This window comes from Oncorhynchus gorbuscha, linkage group LG26 (genome assembly GCF_021184085.1).
Source record: "Oncorhynchus gorbuscha isolate QuinsamMale2020 ecotype Even-year linkage group LG26, OgorEven_v1.0, whole genome shotgun sequence".
Classification (NCBI taxonomy): domain Eukaryota; kingdom Metazoa; phylum Chordata; class Actinopteri; order Salmoniformes; family Salmonidae; genus Oncorhynchus; species Oncorhynchus gorbuscha.
In genome coordinates this window covers 5,810,259-5,836,721 of record NC_060198.1, presented here as the reverse complement: position 1 = coordinate 5,836,721, position 26,463 = coordinate 5,810,259, and the positions used below count along the sequence as shown (strand labels likewise).

General features: G+C 42.3%; 1 protein-coding gene across 1 annotated transcript; it reads right to left on the bottom strand.

Moving 5' to 3' along the window:
* Positions 1-592: 592 nt before the first annotated feature.
* Positions 593-26,462, bottom strand: tmc5 (transmembrane channel like 5). The gene is made up of 20 exons (XM_046331984.1): positions 26,064-26,462; positions 25,301-25,486; positions 24,345-24,601; positions 19,382-19,459; positions 17,992-18,108; positions 17,501-17,603; positions 16,991-17,072; positions 16,304-16,564; positions 15,966-16,114; positions 10,231-10,375; positions 9,692-9,844; positions 8,343-8,518; positions 7,819-7,894; positions 7,612-7,709; positions 7,352-7,447; positions 5,052-5,127; positions 2,762-2,895; positions 2,183-2,356; positions 1,565-1,643; positions 593-613 (listed from the first exon to the last, which is right to left on the bottom strand). Exons 2-20 carry the CDS (start codon positions 25,375-25,377, stop codon positions 593-595), a joined length of 2,352 nt encoding a protein of 783 aa, XP_046187940.1. The 5' UTR covers positions 25,378-25,486; positions 26,064-26,462.
* Position 26,463: the final 1 nt, after the last annotated feature.

The window sequence follows — 26,463 nt, the reverse complement described above, 5'->3', positions numbered from 1 at the left end:
CAAGGTTAAGTTAGATAGTCTCAAGGTTAGATAGTCTCAAGGTTAAGTTAGAGATAGTCTCAAGGTTAAGTTAGATAGTCTCAAGGTTAAGTTAGATAGTCTCAAGGTTAAGTTAGATAGTCTCAAGGTTAAATACGATAGACTCAAGGTTAAGTTAGATAGTCTCAAGGTTAAGTTAGATAGTCTCAAGGTTAAGTTAGATAGTCTCAAGGTTAAGTTAGATAGTCTCAAGGTTAAGTTAGATAGTCTCAAGGTTAAATACGATAGACTCAAGGTTAAGTTAGATAGTCTCAAGGTTAAGTTAGATAGTCTCAAGGTTAAGTTAGATAGTCTCAAGGTTAAATACGATAGACTCAAGGTTAAGTTAGATAGTCTCAAGGTTAAGTTAGATAGTCTCAAGGTTAAATTAGATAGTCTCAAGGTTATTAGATAGTCTCAAGGTTATTAGATAGTCTCAAGGTTTTAGATCCTCAAGGTTACCTAGTTTTTTATTTTTAAATACTGTTTATTCTGTCTCAAGGTTATTAGATAGTCTGAAGGATAGTCTCAAGGTTAAGTTAGATAGTCTCAAGAAAGTTAGATAGTCTCAAGGTTAAATACGATCCTTCCCTTCCTTAATTAAAGGGTTAGTTAGATAGTCTCAAGGTTAAGTTAGATAGTCTCAAGGTTAAGAGATAGTCCTCCCTTTAAGTTAGATAGTCTCAAGGTTAAGTTAGATAGTCTCAAGAAGAGATAGTCTCAAGAGATAGAGAGAAGAGATAGAAGAGTTAAGAGACTCAGAAGAGATAGTCTCAACCAGAAGAGAGAGAGAGAGAGACAGACTCAGAGAGAGAGAGAGAGCGAGACAACCAGAGAGAGAGAGCAAGAGAAGAGAGAAGAGAGAGAGAGAGAGAGAGAGAGAGAGAGAGAGAGAGAGAGAGAGAGAGAGAGAGAGAGAGAGAGAGAGAGAGAGAGAGAGAGAGAGAGAGAGAACCAGAGACAACCAGAGACAGAGAGAGAGAGAGAGAGAGAGAGACAAGAGAGACAGACAGAGAGAGAGAGAGAGAGAGAGAGAGAGAGAGAGAGAGAGTGAGACAACCAGAGAGAGAGAGAGAGAGAGAGACAACCAGAGAGAGAGAGAGAGAGCAGAGACAACCAGAGAGAGAGAGAGAAGAGACAACCAGAGAGAGAGAGAGAGACAACCAGAGACAGAGAGAGAGAGAGAGAGAGTGAGACAACCAGAGACAGAGAGAGAGAGAGAGAGAGAGAGAGAGAGAGAGAGAGAGAGAGAGAGAGAGAGAGAGAGACAGACAGACAGAGAGATGAGTGAGACAACCAGAGACAGAGAGAGAGAGAGAGAGAGACAACCAGAGAGAGAGTGAAAGAGAGAGCGAAAACATGCTAGACAGTCAATACAATTCATAAAAACAACAAATGAACAACATCAACACTGCACATTCAAATGAAATCAGGTAAATATATTACTCCGGCACTTCAACAACATCATAACGTAGACACAACCACTTCGGACACAACAGCTCTGATGGACGAGACACGTCAGACCAGACAGCTCACCAGAACTCACATTAACAATCTGCTGTCTCAGTAGAGTGATAAGCAGCTGGCGTCCCTGAGTGATCTGCCTGAAGATGTAAATGAAGACACTGTGGAAAGGAGGTCAGTCAGTGACTTTGTATTACAGTATGTGAAAGGGCAAAGTAGGCATTTAATGTCATAAAGTGCCACTAGATTGTATTTGATGGCTTGATCCGGTAGACAACGCTATAAAATCTGAATGCATTGCTTGATAGGACTTCAGTATACTGCTTCAAGGCAGGTAGCCTAGCGGTTAAGAGCATTGGGCCAGTAACCGAAAGGTCGCTGGTTTGAATCACTAAGCTGACTAGGTGAAAAATCGGCCGATGTGCCCTTGAGCAAGGCACTTCACCCTAAGTGCTCCTGTAAGTCTATGGATAAGAGTGACTAGCAAAATGTACAAGTCAGTCTTTTGACAAACAGCTCAAACGATCAATCATTTCTAGGAATCATGATCAAGTTAAGTTTACGACTTATATGCCTTATATCACATTTTGAAGACAACTGTCACTTTACCGTAAGACTGTGCTTTAAAACTACTTGCTACCTTCATAAACACAACTTTAAACCAACATAACCACCTCAACATGAACAAAGAGGAACTCACAGGATGATGAGAGAGACCAGGAAGTAGAATATCTCACTCCTGATGACGTGCTGGTAGATCCAGACAGTCCACCGAAACGCATCCACCCTGTTCAAATCGTCCATCCAGATCTGTATTGCACCGAAGGTGGTGTTGAGGCCCCTGAAGGGCCCACACTCGTCTGAGGGGGGCAGACTGGGGGAGGGATCAGGGGAGACATGGCAGTTTGAAATGCTTAGGTCAGAGAAATGGAGCCTAAGTCAACCAACTTTCAATCATCCAACTTTCAGCACATTTTCAACTTTCTTACTGGAAGGTTTAAGTATAGCGTCATGCTTTTGAATAGCTGCTAAACAGCATGATTCCACGGACTATCTCAGCCCCTAAAATTAAACCAAATCTGAATCAAGTTTAGCTCTTGGTTATCAATTAATGACAGACTCCAGTTCTTCTGAACAAGCCATATTTATCCAGAACTAGATGGAATCTGAACCACTCCATATATCTACAGGTGTTTGTTTGGCCTTGCCTTAATCTATGACAGCCGTAACGTAACATAAGTCCCTAGATTAACCTTGCCCTGACCACTTATACACGTACGTCCACACGGTGTAGGCCACCATGGACAGAGCCCCCACGAAGGAAGGGAAGAAGAGGATAGCGATGAAGATGGTTTGCATCTGAGCCGCCCTGCCGGCTCGCCTGGGGGGCTGGCAGTTCTGGGTCAGGCTGACCTGGAGGACACAAAGTATAGACCGGGCATTACAGAGCTGGAGAGGGAGATAGAGAGAGGAGGAGCCTGGTGACGGTGTCTTGGCAACGGCACGATTTGATGAACAGGTGAACAAACAATGACCTTTGACAATAAGGGAGAACTGAGAGTAACATTTGACCTGCACATTATCCAGGAATAAAGTCATTATTGATTTGTCAGGGAGGTATTTATTTGTATTTTATTTCACCTTTATTTAACGAGGCAAGTCAGTTAAGAACTAAGTGTTATTTACAATGACGGCCTACCAAAAGGCAAAAGGCCTCCTGCGGGGACAAGGGACTGGGATTAAACATTTAAAATATATAGAAATATAGGACGAAACACACATCACAACAAGAGAGACAACACAACACTACATAAAGAGAGACCTAAAGACAACAACAAAGCAAGGCAGCAACACATGACAACACAACATGGTAGCAGCAAACATAGTAGCAGTACAAAACAGGGTGCAAACATTATTGGGCACAGAACAACAGCACAAAGGGCAAGAAGGTAGAGACAACATTCCATCACGCAACTGTCAGCCACAACTGTCAGTAAGAGTGTCCATGATCGAGTCTTTGAATGAAGAGATGGATAAAACGGTCCAGTTGGAGTGTTTGTTGCAGCTCGTTCCAGTCGCTGGCTGCAGCGAACTGAAAAGAGGAGTGACCCAGGGATGTGTGTGCTTTGGGGACCTTTAACAGGTATCATGTTATTGTATTTGATCAACTAAATCCTTTATTGCAGACACCTTCCACTTGTAGTTTTGTTGATGAACATGTAATGATTTCCCTGTATGTACCACAGGGAAAACATCTCTCTTTTCGTTTCCAGGACACTCATATATGTTTCATCATTGTATTGGAAAAATCCTAGTGACCATCGCTACCATCTATAAATGGAGCTAATTCTATGCCATTCAAGCGTGTCATGAAACATTCAGCACCCTCTTCAGAAGAGAGTAACACGAGCCTGGCCCATTCTGCTATGGCATGGTATCTAGGGCAGATAATCAACACCAAGGTTCAGCTTACTGTCACCTGAGTCAGCCATGGTCCTGTGTGGCTCAGTTGGATGGAGTGCTACGCTAGCAATTCCTGCAGGGGTCACATGGCCATACTGAATATGTACTCACTGCTTTGGATAAGAAGTGTCTGCTAAGGGGCCTATTTTATCTACCATAATGAACAGGTTACCTTCTTTAGGTAGAAGAACCATACTGAACAGGTTACCTTCTTTAGGTAGAAGAACCGTACTGAACAGGTTACCTTCTTTAGGTAGAAGAACCGTACTGAACAGGTTAACTTCTTTAGGTAGAAGAACCATACTGAACGGGTTAACTTCTTTAGGTAGAAGAACCATACTGAACAGGTTACCTTCTTTAGGTAGAAGAACCGTACTGAACAGGTTACCTTCTTTAGGTAGAAGAACCGTACTGAACAGGTTACCTTCTTTAGGTAGAAGAACCATACTGAACAGGTTACCTTCTTTAGGTAGAAGAACCATACTGAACAGGTTACCTTCTTTAGGTAGAAGAACCATACTGAACAGTTACCTTCTTTAGGTAGAAGAACCGTACTGAACAGGTTACCTTCTTTAGGTAGAAGAACCATACTGAACAGGTTACCTTCTTTAGGTAGAAGAACCATACTGAACAGGTTACCTTCTTTAGGTAGAAGAACCATACTGAACAGTTACCTTCTTTAGGTAGAAGAACCATACTGAACAGGTTACCTTCTTTAGGTAGAAGAACCGTACTGAACAGGTTACCTTCTTTAGGTAGAAGAACCATACTGAACAGGTTACCTTCTTTAGGTAGAAGAACCATACTGAACAGGTTACCTTCTTTAGGTAGAAGAACCGTACTGAACAGGTTACCTTCTTTAGGTAGAAGAACCGTACTGAACAGGTTACCTTCTTTAGGTAGAAGAACCGTACTGAACAGGTTACCTTCTTTAGGTAGAAGAACCTTACTGAACAGGTTACCTTCTTTAGGTAGAAGAACCATACTGAACAGGTTACCTTCTTTAGGTAGAAGAACCGTACTGAACAGGTTACCTTCTTTAGGTAGAAGAACCATACTGAACAGGTTACCTTCTTTAGGTAGAAGAACCATACTGAACAGGTTACCTTCTTTAGGTAGAAGAGGATGAAGAACTTGATTATCTGTATCACTGGGAGAAGGGGAGAGAAGTAGATTCCGATCCTGCAGACAGAAAAACATGGTTATAAGAATTGACCATATCTCATCCACAGTGGTGTTATGTTTTACTATGAAAATAGATGGAGCTATAGATGAACAGAGATTAGAGTCGAGGACAGCACAGTTCAGTACAGTAGAGTAGATTAGAGCACAGTACAGTACATTAGAGTAAAGTACAGTAGAGTCCACTACAGTAGAGCACAGTACAGTAGAGTACATCAGAGCACAGTACAGAAGAGTAGAGTAAATTAGAGCACAGTACAGTAGAGTAGAGTAAATTAGAGCACAGTACAGTAGAGTACATTAGAGCACAGTACAGTAGAGTATAGTACAGTAGAGTATAGTCAATTAGAGCACAGTAGAGTAGAGTACAGTAGAGTATAGTAAATTAGAGCAGAGTACAGTAGAGTAGAGTACATTAGAGCACTGTGCAGTAGAGTAGAGTACATTAGAGCACTGTACAGTAGATTAGAGTACATTAGAGCACTGTACAGTAGAGTACATTAGAGCACTGTACAGTAGAGTAGAGTATATCAGAGCACTGTACAGTAGAGTCGAGTAGAGAACATTAGAGCACTGTACAGTAGAGTACAGTAGAGAACATTAGAGCACTGTACAGTAGAGTACAGTAGAGTAGAGTACATTAGAGCACAGTACAGTAGAGTAGAGTACATTAGAGCACTGTGCAGGAGAGTAGAGTACATTAGAGCACTGTACGGTAGAGTAGAGTACATTAGAGCACTGTACAGTAGAGTAGAGTATATTAGAGCACTGTACAGTAGAGTAGAGTAGAGAACATTAGAGCACAGTACAGTAGAGTACAGTAGAGTAGAGTACATTAGAACACAGTACAGTATGGTACAGTACAGTAGAGTAGATTAGAGCACAGTACAGTACATTAGAGTAAAGTACAGTAGAGTCCACTACAGTAGAGTACTGTACAGTAGAGGTCATTAGAGCACAGTACAGTAGAGTACATCAGAGCACAGTACAGAAGAGTAGAGTAAATTAGAGCACAGTACAGTAGAGTAGAGTAAATTAGAGCACAATACAGTAGAGTAGAGTACAGTAGAGTATAGTCAATTAGAGCACAGTAGAGTAGAGTACAGTAGAGTATAGTAAATTAGAGCAGAGTACAGTAGAGTAGAGTACATTAGAGCACTGTGCAGTAGAGTAGAGTACATTAGAGCACTGTACAGTAGATTAGAGTACATTAGAGCACTGTACAGTAGAGTACATTAGAGCACTGTGCAGTAGAGTAGAGTATATCAGAGCACTGTACAGTAGAGTCGAGTAGAGAACATTAGAGCACTGTACAGTAGAGTACAGTAGAGAACATTAGAGCACTGTACAGTAGAGTACAGTAGAGTAGAGTACATTAGAGCACAGTACAGTAGAGTAGAGTACATTAGAGCACTGTGCAGGAGAGTAGAGTACATTCGAGCACTGTACGGTAGAGTAGAGTACATTAGAGCACTGTACAGTAGAGTATATTAGAGCACTGTACAGTAGAGTAGAGTAGAGAACATTAGAGCACAGTACAGTAGAGTACAGTAGAGTAGAGTACATTAGAACACAGTACAGTATGGTACAGTACAGTAGAGTACAGTAGAGCACAGTACAGTAGAGTCCAGTACAGTCCAGTAGAGTACAGTAAAGTAGAGTACAGTACAGTAGGGTCCAGTAGAGTACAGTAGAGCACAGTACAGTAGAGTACAGTACAGTCCAGTAGAGTACAGTACAGTAGAATACAGTAGAGCACAGTACAGTAGAATACAGTAGAGTACAGTACAGTAGAATACAGTACAGTACAGTACAGTAGAGTACAGTACAGTAGAGCACAGTACAGTAGAGTACAGTAGAGTAGAGTACAGTAGAACACAGTACAGTATGGTACAGTACAGTAGAGTACAGTAGAGCACAATACAGTAGAGAACAGTACAGTACAGTAGAGCACAGTACAGTAGAGTACAGTACAGTCCAGTAGAGTACAGTACAGTACAGTAGAGTACAGTAGAGCACAGTACAGTAGAATACAGTACAGTACAGTACAGTACAGTACAGTACAGTACAGTACAGTACAGTAGAGCACAGTACAGTACAGTACAGTACAGTACAGTACAGTACAGTACAGTACAGTACAGTACAGTACAGTACAGTACAGTAGAGTACAGTAGAGTAGAGTACAGTAGAGTAGAGTACAGTAGAGTACAGTGTAATGAAATACCATGCCAGGGTCTGTGCATAGATCAGGTCAAGGACATTCCTGGCAACGTCAAACTCTGGAACTCCCAGGCTCTGTATGAATTTAGTCCCAATGACACTGGTGGAGAAAAGAACTAAGGAGTTACAGAAGAGCATTTTTCAATGAAACCTTCCCTCCAAACAGAAAGATGAGTTATAGTATAGAATTCTACTGCATTCTGTAGCATGTTTAGCTTTAAGTGAACACGTTATGGGAAAATGTGTTTCGAAAATGCCACTCACTTGCTCAGGAACTCTCCAAAGAAGGATCCTAACATTATGAAGAGGAAGTCCATAATAACCAGTCTGTACAAGGCTTGTCCTACGATGGACTCCCAGCACTAAGACAAACGATTGGAATCACAGTGGTGAATGAACATACAGTACATATTAGTGACAATCAAAAAAAAAATTGAAAGCATGCATGTGATTTGGTTTCAAGGGACTTACTGAAAATGTATTGGCCACATCCTTCATCCAGTAGTAGCAGAGAATACCCAGAATGGACATCTTGAGAATGACATTTCTAAAAAGGAAAAGGGCATTCAAAACATCAGTTTTCTAAAACCTTGTACAGTATATGACCTTTCTGCTTTTTTCTGATATTTTATTAAGCATATTTAGAATTGACGCATTACTGTAATATTTCATTCATCCATTGCTTTAAATTGATCATTGAGCAAATAGTTTTGATCAATCGATTTCAATATACAGTACCAGTCAAAAGTTTAGATACACCTACTCATTCCAGGGTTTTACTTTATTTTTACTATTAAACTACATTGTAGAATAACAGTGAAGACATCAAAACTATGAAAGAACACATATGGAATCATGTAGTAACAAAAAAAGTGTTAAACAAATCAAAATATAGAAAATATATAATAAAGAAAAACCCTTGAATGAGTAGGTGTATCTAAACTTTTGACCGGTAGCGTATGCATTTTTAAATGTGTTTTGTATCCATCTCTAACCTGACTATGATGGCATAGACCTGCATGCGAGGGTTGGAGTAGTGCTCTATCTTTTTGAACAGAGAGTAGAAGAGAGGGACGACCAGATTGATCAGGGACACCACAAAGGGGAGGAGGAGAGTAGCGGCCTCCTCCAGGAGAGAGCCGGAAGCTTTGTCCCCTGACTGCCTTGTCCGCTGGAAAGATACCATAGTAGGTCAGTTTGTTCTGATCTAAGGACAGGTGTGTGTTTCCCCCATGTTAAAAAGAGGCTTTGGAGAGGGTGAGCTGTTCATAGATCAGTGCCTAGAAGCAACCAGCCTGGTGAAAAGATAAGACACTGAAGTCTGGACATAATCAATCACAGCTTTAGCAAGATAAAGTGTCCCGTTTCCATTTGAGATTTACCCCGATGTTTTACACAAAAGGCTCAGATGATTCTGTTTCCATCTACGCAGGCCGGCACCCATGTCTCACTGGGCCATGTCTCCGGCTGACCTGCTCTGACTTGGAGCCAAGGCCCTGGATACTTTTCAGCTGGCATTTACACAACAATGGCTAACTGTGGACTGTGGACTTTAACACCTTGTCACAAAGCAACAGTCTTGATGATGCAGATGTTGTTGATTCTGTTCTCCCCAAGTCTTTATCGTCACACTCCGGATGGAAACACAAACACTTGAGCTTCCATTAACAATAAATCAGTGGTGACACAATGGTGTAGGGTAAGTCTTAGGTGCTCCCGAGTGGCGCAGCGGTCTAAGGCACTGCATCTCAGTGTTAGAGACGTCACTACAGGCACCTTGGTTCAAACCCAAGTTGTATCACAACCGGCTGTGATTGGGAGTCCCACAGGGCGGCGCACAATTGGCCCAGCTTCGTCCGGGTTTGGCCGGTGTAGGCCGTCATTGTAAATAAGAATTTGTTTTTAACTGACTTGCTTAGTTAAATGAAGGTTAAATGAAGGTTAAATGAAGGTTAAATTTAAAAAACGATAGAATAATAATTTGGTGGAAGTGTAGCAATGATGTCCCACTAACACCATTATAAAGACCACACACTGTACTGCCAGGAAAGTAGTATTGTATTGATGCTATATGATGCAGATATGCTCAGGTACACACAGACACTATGACTCACTTTGAATTACTGTACACAAGGGTATGTCTTATACAATTGTCATCGACACTGGTCCCGGAGCTACACAGTGTGAGGCATACATACCGGATCATACATTAAAAACACAAGCTTTATCAGGAAGCCACGTGTCATCGTGTCACTACGTTTACGTAAGGTCTCCCTTGGGAAAGAGTTCTTCTGACCTCAATGGGACTTCCTGGTTATATGAAAGTTAATAAAATGTACCATACCCATGTGTCATATTGACACAGGAAGTAGACACTGGCGCCACAGCCCAAGGCCATGCCCGTGGAGAGGAGCCAGGTACCCAGGAAGACCACATAGTGCTTCAGCCTCTCTGTCAGAGGTAGCAGGGCCACCTGGACCTTTTCTGATAAGGACTCCTGGAGGGGAATGGAAACATTATTTCAAAGTTATTTCACAGTTGGTTATCTGAGAGAGATCCTATTTGGGCCCCCTAACAAGTCAGAGTGCAGAGTATTCTATGTATGGAAGAGCAGATAAGTACTGAGTCACAAGTACTGGGCATTTATCTAGTTTCGCAAATGTGGGATTTGTTCAGCGATATTACATTCTTTCTTGTAACAAAGCTACAGTTATGATATGGCCATGAGGTCAACAAAGCTACAGTAATGAGATGGCCATGAGGTCAACAAAGCTACAGTAATAGTTTATCAAAAACAGTGACATTAGTCGCTTGTAAAAGCCTGATAACTGGCGAGCTCACACAAGATTTGGTTCTGGTTTCCGAGATTACAGTGAAAGTGACCTTGAGTTGGATGCGCAGATTGTTCTTGCGCTGTCGTACGGCTTTCTCGTTAGTCACACTGAAGTCCCAGCTACACAGGAGCTGCCAGGCTCCACCCAAGCCTGAGTCTGCAAGGACATACTTCTTCCTGAACGAGCTGGCCATGCTGCAGAGAGAGAGAGGGGGGAGGTCAACAATCCACAAAAGTGGAAACAAATTTGACCCCAATAACTACCGTGGGATATGAGTCAACAGCAACCTTGGGAAAATCCTCTGCATTATGATTAACAGCAGACTCATACATTTCCTCAGTAAAAACAATGTACTGAGCAAATGTCAAATTGGCTTTGTACCAAATTTTTTACAGACAGACCACGTATTCACTCTGCACACCCTAATTGACAAACAAACCAAAACAAAGGCAAAGTCTTCTCATGCTTTGTTGATTGAAAAAAGCATTTGACTCAATGTGGCATGAGGGTCTGCTACACAAATTTTGATTTTTAAGTTGATTTATTTTCCCTTTTGTACATCGCTACAACACTGTATATAGACGTAATATGACATTTGAAATGTCTTTATTCTTTTGGAACTTATGTGAGTGTAATGTTTACTGTTCATTTTGAATCCAAGATGACGGAGCAGTCAGATGTCTTTGTCTTGTCTCGTCCCATGTATATATCTTTTTATATCTTTTTCTTCGCATTCTTTTTAATATTTTCCTAAACCTCAACTTCAAAATAATCTGCTGCAACCCGCCTCACCCAATGTGGTGTGGATCTGTTTTTTAAAAAGTATTTCTATTTACCTCCAAACTGGAATACCTCAACTGAAGCTAGCTAGCTAACTAGCTACCAGTTATCAGTCAGCTAACCTTTAGCTCGGAAAGCTCTCGCCAGTTTGTACAACGTGTTTCAAACCCAAGCATACCGGACCTATTTTTCTCTCCATATCCCCGGATTCCTACCGCAAACTCTGAACCCTTTCATCTGGATCATGGCAGCTAGCTAACCGCAACCCGGGTTGACTACTCCTGGCTAACGTTTCCGTCCTGTAGCAAGCACCAACTAGCCTGGGGCTAGCCCATGCTAGACCCATCTCCCAGCTAGGGCTCCTGGGCTACTCTTGAAGCCCACTCCTCGGCTACAATATCCGGACACCTTATACTGCCGGTACGGGGCACGGAACCCCGCCGATCCTTCACAACTGGAATACCGACATAACAGGCCCCTTAGGCGCGGCATCCCCTGAAGGACCATTCTGGTAACCGCGGCCTGCTAGCTATCTATAGCATATTAGACTGTTAACTGATCCACCGGCCAATTTCTTGGACCAGTATACCCGTTTTGCCAATTGGACTTGGACCCCTCTGCTACTTGGAACCCTACTAATTCCACGACTGGTCTATCGACGTCACTGCACGAGGAGGCAAAAACAGACTTTTCCCCCATTGCGACGTCCCTCTAAGGCCCTTATGCTAGCTTGCTAGCCCCGGCCTGCTAACTGCTAGCTTGATAGCACTGGCCTGCTAACTGTCTGAATCGCCGTGTCCCCAGCCAGCCCAACCACTCACTGGACCCATACGATCACTTGGCTACACATGCCTCTCCCTAATATCAATATGCCTTGTCCATTACTGGTTAGTGATTACTGTCTTATTTCACTGTAGAGCCTACAGCCCTGCTCAATGCTTTAACCAACCATGTTGTTCCACCTCCCATATATGCAATGACATCACCTGGTTTAAACGACTCTAGAGACTAGATCTCTCTCTTCATCACTCAATGCCTAGGTTTACCTCCAATGTACTCTCTTCCTACCATACCTTTGTTTGTACACTATGCCTTGAATCTATGCTATCCTGCCCAGAAACCTGCTCCCTTTACTCTCTGCTCCGAAAACGCTAGACGGTCAGTTCTTATAGCCTTTAGCTGTACCCTTATCCTACTTCTCCTCTGTTCCTCTGGTGATGTAGAGGTTAATCCAGGACATGCAGTGCCTAGCTCCACTCCTACTCCCCAGGTGCTCTCATTTGTTGACTTCTGTAACCGTAAAAGCCTTGGTTTCATGCATGTTAACATTAGAAGCCTACTCCCTCAATTTGCTTTATTCACTGCTTTAGCACATTCTGCCAACCCAAATGTCTTAGCCGTGTCTCAATCCTGGCTTAGGAAAACCACCCAAAACCCTGAAATTTCCATTCCTAACTATAACATTTTCAGCCAAGATAGAACTGCCAAAGGGGGTGGTGTTGCAATCTACTGCAGAGATAGCCTGCAGAGTTCTATCTTACTATCCAGGTCTGTACCAAAACAATTTGAGCTTCTACTACTTTTTCTACTTCACCTTTCCAGAAACATGTCTCTCACCGTTGCCGCTTGCTATAGACCACCCTCTGCACCCAGCTGTGCCCTGGACACCAAATGTGAATTAATTGCCCCCCATCTATCTTCTGAGCTCGTGCTTCTAGGTCACCTAAACTGGGACATGCTTAACATCCCGGCCATCCTACAATCTAAGCTTGATGCCCTCAATCTCACACAAATTATCAATGAACCTACCAGGTACAACCCCAAATCCGTAAACACGGGCATCCTCATAGATATCAACCTAACTAACTCGCCCTCCAAATACAGCTCTGCTGTTTTCAACCAAGATTTCAGCGATCACTGCCTCATTGCCTGCATTTGTAATGGGTCTGCAGTCAAACGACCACCCCTCATCACTGTCAAATGCTCACTAAAACACTTCTGCGAACAGGCTTTTCTAATTGACCTGGCTGGGGGATCCTGGAATGATATTGACCGCATCCTGTCAGTAGAGGATGCCTGGTTATTCTTTAAAAGTGCCCTCCTCACCATATTAAATAAGCATGCTCCATTAAAAAAAAGTGAACTAGGAATAGATATAGCCCTTGGTTCACTCCAGACCAGTCTGCCCTTGACCAGCGCAAAAACATCCTGTGGCGTTCTGCATTAGCATCGAATAGCCCCCGTGATATGCAACTTTTTAGGGAAGTTAGGAAACAATATACACAGGCAGTTAGGGAAGCTAAGGCTAGCTTTTTCAAACAGAAATTTGCATGCTGTAGTACAAACTCAAAAAGTTCTGGGACACTGTAAAGTCCATGGAGAATAAGAGCACCTCCTCCCAGCTGCCCACTACACTAAGGCTAGGAAACACTGTCACTACTGATAAATCCACTATAACTGAGAATTTCAAAAAGCATTTTTCTACGGCTGGCCATGCTTTCCACCTGGCTACCCCTACCCCGGTCAACAGCCCTGCGCTCCCCACAGCAACTCGCCCAAACCTCCCCCACTTCTCCTTCACCCAAATCCAGATAGCAGATGTTCTGAATGAGCTGCAAAATCTGGACCCCTACAAATCAGCCGGCTAGACAATCTGGACCCTCTCTTTCTAAAATGATCTGCCGAAATTGTTGCAACCCCTATTACTAGCCTGTTCAACCTCTCTTTCGTATCGTCTGAGATTCCCATAGATTGGAAAGCTGCCGCGGTCATCCCCCTCTTCAAAGGGGGAGACACTCTAGACCCAAACTGCTACAGACCTATATCTATTCTACCCTTCCTTTCTAAGGTCTTTGAAAGCCAAGTTAACTTCTTAAGGTAAAGGGGGCAGCATTTTCACTTTTGGATAAATAGCGTGTCCAATTTGAACTTCCTGCTACTCATGCAAAGAATATAAGATATGCATATTATTAGAATATGTGGACAACTACAAATACCTAGGTGTCTGGTTAGACTGTAGACATTCCTTCCAGACTCACATTAAACATCTCCAATCCAAAATTAAAATCTAGAATCAGCTTCCTATTTCGCAACAAAGCATCCTTCTCTCATGCTGCCAAACATACCCTCGTAAAACTGACCATCCTGCCGATCCTCGACTTCGGCGATGTAATTTACAAAATAGCCTCCAACACTATTTTCAACAAATTGGATGCAATCTATCACAGTGCCATCCGTTTTGTCACCAAAGCCCCTTATACCACCCACCACTGCGAACTGTACGCTCTCGTTGGCTGGCCCTCGCTTCATACTCGTCGCCAAACCCCACTGGCTCCAGGTCATCTACAAGTCTCTGCGGTATAGCCCCGCCTAATCTCAGCTCACTGGTCACCATAGCAGCACCCACACATAGCATGCGCTCCAGCAGGTATATCTCACTGGTCAACCCCAAAGCCAATTCTTCCTTTGGCCACATCTCCTTCCAGTTTTCTGCTGCCAATGACTGGAACGAACTGCAAAAATCTCTGAAGCTGGAGAATTACCTCCCTCACTAGCTATAAGCACCAGCTGTCAGAACAGCTCACAGATCACTGCACCTGTACATAGCTCATCTGTAATTAGCCCATCAAAACTACCTCCTCCCCATACTGTATTTATTTATTTATCTAGCTACTTTGCACCCCAGTATCCCTACTTGCACATTCATCTTCTGCACATCCTACCATTTCAGTGTTTAATTGCTATATTGTAATTACTTTGTCACCATGGCCTATTTATTGCCTTAACTCTCCTATCCTACCTCATTTGCACATGCTGTATATATATTTTTCTACTGTATTATTGATTGTATGTTTGTTTATTCCATGTGTAACTCTGTGTTGTTGTATGTGTCAAACTGCTTTGCTTTATCTTGGCCAGGTCACAGTTGCAAATGAGAACTTGTTCTCAACTAGCCTGCATGGTTAAATAAAGGTGAAATAAACATTATAAAATTAAATTGTATTGTTTATTTCAGTTGCTTTGGCAATGTTGTGCTTCCCATGCCAATAAAGCCCTTGAATTGAATTTTGAGAGAGAGACAGACAGACAGACAGACAGACAGACAGACAGACAGACAGACAGACAGACAGACAGACAGACAGACAGACAGACAGACAGACAGACAGACAGACAGACAGACAGACAGACAGACAGACAGACGGACAGACGGACAGACGGACAGACGGACAGACGGACAGACGGACGGACGGACGGACGGACAGACGGACAGAAAGAGAGGGATAGACAAAGACAGAGAGACAGACAGAGACCGAGAGACCAAGAGAGAGACTGATCACCCCAATCCACAAAAGTGGAGACAAATTTGACCCCAATAACAACCGTGGCATGTGTCAACAGCAACCTTGGGAACCTCCTCTGCATTATCATTAACAGCAGACTCGTACACTTGTAAATACAACCCAAATTTGATTTATTATTTTTATTTATTTTCCCTTTTGTACTTTAACCATTTACATATCGCTACAACACTATATATATATATAATATTACATTTGTGATGTCTTTATTCTTTTGGAACTTTTGTGAGTGTAATGTTTACTGTTAATGTTTTTTGGTTTATTTCACTTTTGTATATTGTCTACTTCACTTGCTTTGGCAATGTTAACATATGTTTCCCATGCCAATAAAGCCCCTTGAATCGAATTGAGAGAGACAGAGAGAAAGAGAGAGAATAAGGGTCCCTTTACTGCACTATTACAACATGAAGGAAAGGTTAAATAAATATATAAAGGTGTGATGTGAATGTCATGGCATTGTGGATTTGACATCATACATGTGAGATCAACTGGCTTTGATCAATGATTTACTGGCTCTTGAAACCAATGAAGAAGCACATGGAAACCAAACCATGCATGACATAAATGACAGTCCAAAGCAGAGTTAATAGTGGTCAATACAACGTTACTGTTACATGATCACTGTGCAGTCTCATCCCACACTGACCTGTAGATGAGGGCGGCTCCACACAACACCATGTAGGCTGCTATGGTGAAGAAGTAGGCCAGCTGCATGTTGTACTCAGACCGGCCCCCTGTCCCTTGTGTTTTATTACTGTAGCCGCCATAATACATCACTGTGTGGCTGAAATAACCCTGTGGGGAAAATAGATACATCAAAAGAAAACATTTTTACCACACAGTAACTGTTCACTGTATGCTGACTTTACAGTACGGGGTGTCGTATAACAAATATGTTGATCAGATTCGTAGCGTATGCTGCTATGGAATGATTCACTCAAAAGCCTCTACCAGAAGTAGCGTGAATAGTTAACAACAACAAACCGCTCCGGTCAGTATCTCTAGCCCTTTGAAGCTGACCCCAGCGGGGATGTCTGGCGTGGGGTGATAGATGAGCTGGGGGATGGTGATGAAACCAAAGTTGACCAGGAAGGAGAAGATGTTGAACATCAGCAGCCATTTTAGGAACTTGAAGTAGGAGAGGACCCCCGTGCCAAATTTACCCCCGACCTCCTTCATGGTACCCCGCCACAGTTCCAGGGTCTGCTTGGCTAAAGTCATGTTAGCACCGCACCTACGGAACGCCTGAGGGGGAAGACTGGTCTGAGAACAGTGGTGGGGGTCTTGTATGTCACAAATGCACTGTCATAGATTTCATAGCACAGCTGTCACAGAAAAGGTGTAATTGTCAATAGAGGATGTGGATGATGGAACAGTTCAATGTAAGTAGAAAGTTATTGTATTGTCGCCTGCATGGTGGCAGTCTGTTACTGCTTTTGACAATGTTCAAGTGTCGCTGAAAGCAGAGACTGAATGTCACCCTGGCAAATTGTATTGCTCATAAAAGTCATAATGATTTAGTGATAGCCAACCACAGGAAGCGTTGCACTTTGCCATAGTCTAATAGGGCACTGCTTGTGCAGTACAAGGACACACAGGAAGTAAAGTTGGGCATCAGGACAGGAGGACACACAGAGAGACACAAAGATGTCAGAGAGTCAAACTGCTCACCAGTGAGACAGTCGTCGAGCAGTCTGAAAAGCAGTTCAGTTGCCGGGACTTTTTGAATGATTTCAATGCCAACACTTGGCCCCTAGGAGATAAGAGATCAAACAAACGTAAAGATTACAGTCTGATACAGTTATGTAGCGTATGATGATACGTGCATCACAGCATTATCTCTTCATAAAAATATATGACCTGTCAAAAGTTGCACAGTGCTCTTGGCTGGCTGGGTGGCTGTAAACATTGGACTTGCGATGCGCTTATGGTAAACACTTCTTCCTTACCCGCATACCGCAAGAAGTTGTGTATGTGTGTATGTGTCTGTGTGTCTGTGTGTGTGACTATTCCCCCCAATGATCTCACATCGCAAGCCTACATAACTGCACACTTGATGACCTACCTACCCTTGTACATAGTACTTATTTTACTACCCCTGGTCATAAGTTAAACTTTCCATAGTAAAACTGTACGAAAACAGGCACTTTTTGACCTATGACGGTGACATAACAACTGTACCTGATGTGTTTCTTGTCATCAAAGCTCATAGGGAGGTCTCGGGTGGCCTTGATTCTGTCACTCGTTGACATGGCAACCAGCTCTTTGACCAAGTTCTGTTCCTCTGTTGGACAAAGACAAGATAAAACAGATATGTGAGGTTATTAATCATAATATGCCTTTAGATCGAGTTGTAATATAAAAATATGAATATAATCATATATAATATATCATATATGAGTTAAATCTTTGTGATTTAAGTATACGAAGTGATGGAGGGTTATGATTGAGCTATAAAGATAGTATATAGTGACTTCTTTTACTTCAATCAGTGTATCCAGAATATGACTTCAATGGATAACATTGTCCTGAACTGATTGAAAAGAGAAACATCATATTTCTACCGGGAGAATGGACAGGCATTCTCAACAGTGGTTGTGCCCATAGGAATACAATTCTAGTAACTCCATTTCTATGGATGTGCCGTAGGCTCTCCCTTCTTCATCCCTCACCATTTTCCATCTCATTCCTGATGTCATCCTCAGAAAGGCCCAGATTGCCCAGAGCAGCCTCTCCTACAGGGAATAGACTCATCTTCCTCGACCCCCTGAACCTCATCGAAACATGACCTGGGAGACAGGAGGACATCTAATTAAACACAGCTGACAGCCTAGCTATTACTGAGGAATTATGAGCTTAATAAAGAGTGTTGAACGAATAGAAAGCCATCCATCATATAGGCTTACTATCAGCACTAACAATACGGAGGATATATAATATGTTACGCTAATAGAAAGGACTCTGCACATTCATTTCAGATCATGTCCACCCATTGACTTGGCAAACACAATTCATTCCCATAATTACAGTACAAACAAGTGAACATACAAAGAACGGCATGCACACACAACTTACAATACATCATGGTTTATTGGTTCACACACTGACATGGTCCTTGATTGCACAAGGAAGTGGTTTTGGGTGGCTTGAAAGGGGAGCCCCCCCCTGTTCACATTGCATGGGTGTGTCGTGAGTCAATATTTACACTGTGTAAATAAGTGTTTGCTGCTGATGATCAACTTTGATTAAAACAAATCAAGTAGAGGTGGTTAAAAAAAGGTTTCCTGTCACGGCCGTCAAAAGAAGTGGACCAAAGTGCAGCGTGGTGAGCGTACATTTTCCTTTCTATTTAAAACGTTGCCAACAAAAGAAAGAAACAACCGTGAAGCTTACAGGGCTATAGTGCCACCAGCAAAGTTAACTGCCCACACTGAAAGGAGGGAAAAAGGGCCGCCTAAGTATGATTCCCAATCAGAGACAACGATAGACAGCTGTCCCTGACATTTCCAATAGGTTGTCCCCATAGCAGAACCCTTTTTGGTTCCAGGTAGAACTATTTTTGGTTGCAGGTAGAACCCATTTAGTTCCATGTAGAACCTGGAACCAAAAGGTTCTTTGTGGAAACAATAAGGGTTCTTCAAAGGGTTCTCCTATGCAAAGGGTTCTCCTATGGGGACAGCCAAATAACCCTTTTAGGTTCAAGATAGTACCTTTTTTATTATTAGACATTAGATTGTCATAAATCCTCATAGCAATATTGCAAAAGTTAGCTACACGAAATCTGTCATGACATGAACAATCTTGATTTTCATTCTATCTTTGAGTTGTGTGTCTCTTTAATAACCTCTTAAGGAGCTGACCATTTAATTTTTTGTATATATATTTTTTAATTTCGCCTAAAATGACATACCCAATCTAACTGCCTGAAGCAAGGATAGTGCAACAACTAACCTCAAAGGTTCTTATGATCAAAGGGACCAACTGAAAGCTAAAGAAGTAAAGTAAGGAAGTAAATAGAGAGTAATCTACTGTATGTGCTCTTTAAAGTGGTTTGAACAGCACCTGAAGTTGCAGATGGAAGTCGTACAGGAGGCGTTGTGTCATAATGCGTTGCCTGGTCGATCTGGTACCCGCTGTGACCTGAACATCATGGAGAACAGAACACTAGATTCATTAATCGCATCCACCTCATTTTCGAACGTTGCTATGGGCTCAGCCAAACAACGGAAGTGATGGATTCGATTTCTGCTTTACTTCTGCGGTAGGTCATTTAAAAAAAACATTTTTATTTCACTTTTATTTAACCAGGTAGGCTAGTTGAGAACAAGTTCTCATTTTCAACTGTGACCTGGCCAAGATAAAGGCCACGGAAGGAGAGTTGTATGGCATTGAAGCTCGTCTGGAGGTTAGTTAACACAGTGTCCAAAGAAGGGCCAGAGGTATACAGAATGGTGTCATCTGCGTAGAGGTCATTGATGTATACAGAGAAGAGAGTCGGACCCAGAATTTAACCCTGTGGCACCCCCATAGAGACTGCCAGAATCCCTGGCAACAGGCCCTCCGATTTGACACACTGAACTCTATCAGAGAAGTAGTTGGTGAACCAGGCGAATGCAAGGCTGTTGAGTCTGCCAATAAGAATGTTGTGATTGACAGAGTCGAAAGCCTTAGCCAGGTCGATGAATACGGCTGCACAGTAATCTCTTATCGGTGGCAGTTATGATGTTGTTTAGGACCTTGAGCGTGGCTGAGGTGCACCCATGACCAGCTCTGAAACCAGAATGCATAGCGGAGAAGGTACGGTGGGATTCGAAATGGTTGGTAACCTGTTTGTTAACTTGGCTTTCGAAGACCTTAGAAAGGCAGGGTAGGATAGATATAGGTCTGTAGCAGTTTGGGTCTAGTGTCTCCCCCTTTGAAAAGGGGGATGACTTTGGCAGCTTTCCAATCTATGGGAATATCAGATGATACGAAAGAGAGGTTGAACAGGCTAGTAATAGGGTTTGCAACAATTTCGGCAGATCATTTTAGAAAGAGAGGGTCCAGATTGTCTAGCCGGCTGATTTGTAGGGGTCCAGATTTTGCAGCTCATTCAGAACATCTGCTATCTGGATTTGGGTGAAGGAGAAGTGGGGGAGGTTTGGGCGAGTTGCTGTGGGGGGTGGAGGGCTGTTGATCAGGGTAGGGGTAGCCAGGTGGAAAGCATGGCCAGCGGTAGAAAAGTGCTTATTGAAATTCTCAGTTATAGTGGATTTATCGGTGGTGACAGTGTTACCTAGCCTCAGTGCAGTGGGTAGCTGGGAAGAGGTGCTCTTATTCTCCATGGACTTTACAGTGTCCCAGAACTTTTTGAGTTTGTGCTACAGGATGCAAATTTCTGCTTGAAAAAGCTTGAAAAGTTATTTGAAGGAGTCACTTTATAGAGTATAAAAGTCAAGTAAACAAGTGCAAGTGTAATTGTATATGAATTTCATTCGAGTTCTCAAACGTTAGCTAGACCTACTAGGAGTTATGTTGTGATAATTACGTGAATTGTGTTGTGTATGAGATTAGGGCCTCCACAAAGCCAATAACTACAATGATAACTATAGTCTACATAACTATACAACGTTGGTGAGCATCCACACTAGAGGAAAGTTTATGGTTTATTGTTCTGCATACCTGTCAATCAACTGATCAAAACATTCTTCTGCACACTGCCTATTAATAAGGTGGTAACACAAGACCATTCACGAGGTCTCTAACGCACAGATACTGGTTCAGACCATTCACGAGGTCTCTAACACACAGATACTGGTTCAGACCAGTGCTTTCAGGGTGTGTTCATTGTCATAGTGACAACTGCAAATAACACTTCAATGTACATCTAGGTCAAATGAAAAATAATATAGTAACTCGTATTTAAATGTAGCAATTGAACAACAAACGCCGAGCCTGCACATGTTTTACAGCATCTCATTGCCTCCTTGCTCAAGTGGTTTTGCAAGTGATTTCCATTTTTCTAATGGTTGTCAATTCCTTTGTGTCTTATTTTTCACTGTGCTCATCTAGGAAAGGTCCTGTACAATTATTTGCAATGCATCAGTGCAACAATGTTATAATCATAACAGGTAAAACGTGATCAATCACACCAACACACATTCTCTCCTCAATTTTCCCGAAATTGATTTTCTATGCTGTAGGCCTGTTTTACATTCAGCAATTAGAAAAAGAAAGCCTGCTTCTTTCCCTGAATAAGCTATTAGGCTTTGTAATTTAACAAAATAATACAAATAAATGTCCTATAGTTTTGTAGCCTATAGCTTTCCTGGGAATTCACCAGAAGAGGAATCGCCTATTGCAGAGTGGCTTGTTATAGCCTGTGACCCACGGGCACAGCTGGAATAGAGAGGCTAGTGATGTGTAGCTGAAGTAAGAAGCTAAATATTAGCTAGGTATTAGGCCATACATTAGCTAAATATTGCAGCTATAGTCTAAATATTTACCTGTCAAAGTCCGTTACAAGTTTATGAAATGGCAAATCTGCAGTACGTTCCTCCAGGCTGCGCACTGTGGTTCACGGGCACGCAAAGTTCCATTATTGATTAGGCATAGGACTACGTTTTTAGACAATACATTATTGTACCTGGGCTAGAACAACAGAGTGCAACGAGGAATGTATTCGTGTTATGAAGTGAGTACACAATCATTGTCCATAGGCTGTAAACTGCAGTGATGTAGGCTCATTTGAATAACCGCTCAAACGTCCTGTTTTGTTTCATTCCGAAATAACTGCATAGGCCTACAGCCGATAGGTCTGATTATGCAACCATTTGGATCGGTTCAGGTCTATTCGCGACCGTTTAGAAGCACAAGAAAGGTACATTAGCAGGCCACTCATATGGTGTATTTTGTCAGGGTGTAGCCGGGTGTTAAGATTGGCCTACTATAGGAAAATATGGGCTTCTCCTTTCCAACTCCCCGCTCGTAAAGCTGTAGCCTATTTTACATTCAGCAAGGGAGTGCACGCGTGCATCTATCCTCCAATAGGCGGTTAGTAGGCTAAAGAAGAAAGGTCGAAATAAGGGCGCAAATAGCTTTTGTGCTCTTGTCTTTTCCTGGGACTCCTCAAGATTTAAGAGGAATAGCTGTGTCAGTGGAGAAGCCAGGTGCGTAATTGCACAACAGAACAAAGCCAGACAGGCTCGAGATGTAGCCTATAGCCTAAGTAGAAGTGTATGCATATTAGACCATTATTTATAAGCTCAATGTTAGGCTTAATACTGTAGTGAATATATCCAGTCAATGTACAAAGCAACATTTTTAAAAGTTGATCAGATAAAGAAATCCTAGGTAGCTCTACACTAGGTGCGCTCCGGAGGCTGCGCTGAGTGCGCTCCCTCCCAGTCCCCGGGTTTGCAGCTGGAAAAGCTACCATACGTTTAATTTTTTTAGGGACAATACATGTATCCTACCTATGCTACCACAACATAGTGTAATGAGGAATGCTATTATTGTTTTCAAGTGAGTACAAAACTGCAGTCTAGCCTGTAAACTGCAACCAATAGCCCATGCCATTTGAAAAACCGCTCAAAAGCCTGGCGTTTTGAATAGATCCCGGTAATCATTTGGAAATAACTGCATCTAGCCTGCCTGATTGGGCAACCATTTGAATCAGTTGTGGGATTGTTTTCTCTGCAGTTTAGTCTACAAGGTCCAGGCACATAAGGCAAGTAATATGTTGTATTTTGTCAGGATGTTTCGCTATCAGAAACATGCCAATTGCAATGATTTTTAGTGGAGCACATATGAATTATGATAAAGCACAAGTTCACAAGACGTTGGTGGTACATTAATTGGGGAGGACGGGCTCATGGTACTGGCTGGAGAGGAATTAGTGGAATGGTATAAAATACATCAACACATGGTTTGATGCCATTCCAATCGCTCCATTCCAGCCATTATCATGAGCCATCCTCCCCTCAGCAGCCTCCACTGACGTTGTTGCAATAGTTTGAGCGTTTGGCTTCCGTGTTTTAAAAGCGTTCGAAAAGTAGGTGGATATGGTACCTATAACAACATTGAAAACACAAGGAATTAACCAAACAAAAGGCAGGAGGTACTAGAAGAAATTCAAAGTCACTTAGCAACACAGAACCTGAAGACCAGCCACACTGAAATACTACTCCATTCCCAACCTGGACTCAGGGGTAGACTTAACATAGTAAAGTAAATCCAGACACTCCTATTAGTACGATGTGTTACGTTTCATATGGTACTGTATGTATTCATTTGTGGATGTCCATCCATTTCATATGATATGTTACGAATGACAATTCGTAGGATATGTTACAAATTGCAATTCAAACAGTATGTTACAAATTGCGATTCGTACAATATGTTACGAATTGGCAAAGCATATGATATGTTACAAATTCCAATTTGTTGTGGGTAACGTTAGCTAGGTGGCTAAGTGGCTAATGCTAACATTAGCTAGGTGGCTAGGGGTTAGGGGTTAAGGTCAGGGTTGAGGTTAGAGTTAGGTTAAAGGGTTAAAGGGTTTGGCAATGAGGCCCTTCATCTAGGTCCCCAGAGTAGGATGATTTTTATGTCTTTACATGCAGTTTGAAGAAAGTTGCTAACTAGCACTAGTACAATTGCTAACTAGCGTAAGCGCTATTGCTACTGAGCATTGGCTCACGAAACTACCTCAAACTTCCTTCATACTGGACTTATGTAAACATACCAAACGTAATATATCATACTAATTTGAGTGTCACGGATATATATTTACTATGTTACGTCTAGTCTATTGGACCAGGCTGCCTTCCAACAAAATCATGGCCATACTATCCCCTCCGAACCCAGAACCAAATCTTGGGAGGAGAGACTACCCTTACTACAGCACAAGGGATCATATTTCTCTGATCTGTTTACAATACAATCTCCCATCAGAAAACGTGTGTACTGCCATTACATCGGTGTGTGGCTGTACATTACTTGTTTCTATTGTCTAATTAATCAATTAAATCAAACATCGACTTACTGAGGTCATGCTGCTGCCATCGTGGGCTCTCCGACCGGGGAGGAAGGAGACCCATGGGAATGCTGTCTCTGCCCCTCCAGCTCCCCTCCTGCCACCCGCCCCAGGGCACTCTCTCCTGGGCATCGTTGTAGCTGGACTGGACCCCTCCTGGGAGCTGCTGGAGGTCGGACCTGCCCCTCTGCCCCCCGTCTCCATCATCCCTGGGGTAGGGGTTACCATGTGGGTTACTATGATGGGATTGGGATTTCCTGGAAGGACTTTGGAAAAAAGGGCGGAGGAGATAACATTACTGGTGTGTTGTTGTATGAACCCTGCATCAGTCAGTCCAACGCCTTAATCATTACTCATAACGCTGCTGATGGTGTTCTAAGAATCATGCTACAATATTATTATCGACATATGACATCTGTCATAGACAATAATGGTTTTTTTTCTGAGGCGCTATAAAGTGAGTCTCTTGTAAGAAATACCATTACTTTGGTCACACCGCTGAAGGTTCATGACCGTCTCTAGTACTTAGCACGACATTAACTTAAAATGACAACAAACTCCTTGTACTGTAACACAACATTCAACACACAAAGAAGGAGAATTGGCCCACTTTGACAGTATTCATTTCAGGGATAGCTTCCTGCTACAATATGTAATGGCACTGGCACTATAAAAAATCTGACACTAATTGAGAGATTAGAGATGATGTGACCAAGCACAGTGATGGTTTACATTTAAATATACAGAACACAAGATCCTCTCAGAATTATTTTCTAATACTGGACAATTATGTTTTACTTCACTTCTCATATTTGAGTTATTTGTGCACTCTCCCCCAAAACATTTTTAAGAGCTGTCCATCAACATTTAATTCCAGCCCTCTACCCATTCAGGTTCTCTACCCAGTTAAAGCAGAATTATAACAAACATCCAAACAACACAATCGTACAAGTTGACACACATACCTCCTATCTATCTCCAGGGTGTCACTGTCATGATAGGCAGGGTTGTTATATACTCCAGTGTTGTTGTAGTGTGACATAGGGATCCTTGGCTTAATCTTCTTCTATAGTGGTTAACCCGGTGGGGGTTTCTGTCTGTCCCTCTCTTCTTTAGTCCCCTGGAGGTCTGAAAGGTCCTCCTACTGTATTCTCAGTAAAACAATTCATGAGAATCAGCTTGCCATTACATAAAGTGAGAACTGGAAACGAGACATAAACGTGCCACTAGCAACAAGACCCCCTTGGGTATAAAGAAGGGGCAAATACAAGACTTCTGAGATCATACCTCGATGCTATTCCCATCTTACTTTCACAAATAAAGCTGTGCTATCGAATACACATCACATGTTTTGGATGGAATGGCTGTCTTCAGTAAGTTATTTAACTCCCCTGTCCCAGCCCTGTGTATATCATTATTTATTAACACAGGGATATGGTTTCTGTTTTGCCATGGTCTGTGCCTCAGTGCTGCCCTATGGCAGTAAACTAGGCAAAGTAGAAGTAACAAATTCACGAGCAACAAAGTCTGGAAAGAGATCCGACTAACAAATGTGTTGACATGGTAGTTTATTGTGGGGAAAACACAGAAGTTATATGTCGTCAAATTAAGAGAAATATAACCATGTTCCAAATAATAATAGTATACATTGCTGTTAGATACAGTAACAATTTAAAACTATCGTATCAAACAATTGTTTAAAAGAGTAAATCCACAGAGTGTAATTACCTGGTTAACGTGCTGCTTACTCAGGGAAATCTGCTGGCTGCTTGATCAGATGTTGCAGGCTGAGGATGCCTCCCCTTTTCCTTATAATCCAGGTTTGAAGTGTCAACTGTGGTAGCTAGAGTGCAGTTCTGAGAGATCTACCTTTGTTGAACTTTATCACTGTGTCTGTCAGACTACCCGGAACTGTGCACTTGAAATAAAGGTAAAAGTCCGGTGGTTCTAAATGCCGTATGCAAATCTAATAGGCTGCTATGGTTGGCATAATGACAAGTATTTCCAAATGATTCCCATAGGACGTGAAAATTAATTGCCATAATAAGATATGGGACGGCCAAGGGCTCAACTGTGTTATTACGAATGACTGCATGTGCAGTGTGCAATTGGATAGGGAATTGCAATG

Coding starts and splice junctions, on each gene's coding strand:
- tmc5 (XM_046331984.1), bottom strand. CDS start 25,377: ATGTCACACTACAACAACACTGGAGTATATAACAACCCTGCCTATCAT. Junction 17,604..17,991: donor CAGGAATGAGATGGAAAATG/GTGAGGGATGAA, acceptor TTTGTCCAACAG/AGGAACAGAACTTGGTCAAA. Junction 10,376..15,965: donor GGAGCCGCCCTCATCTACAG/GTCAGTGTGGGA, acceptor CTCTCTCTGCAG/CATGGCCAGCTCGTTCAGGA.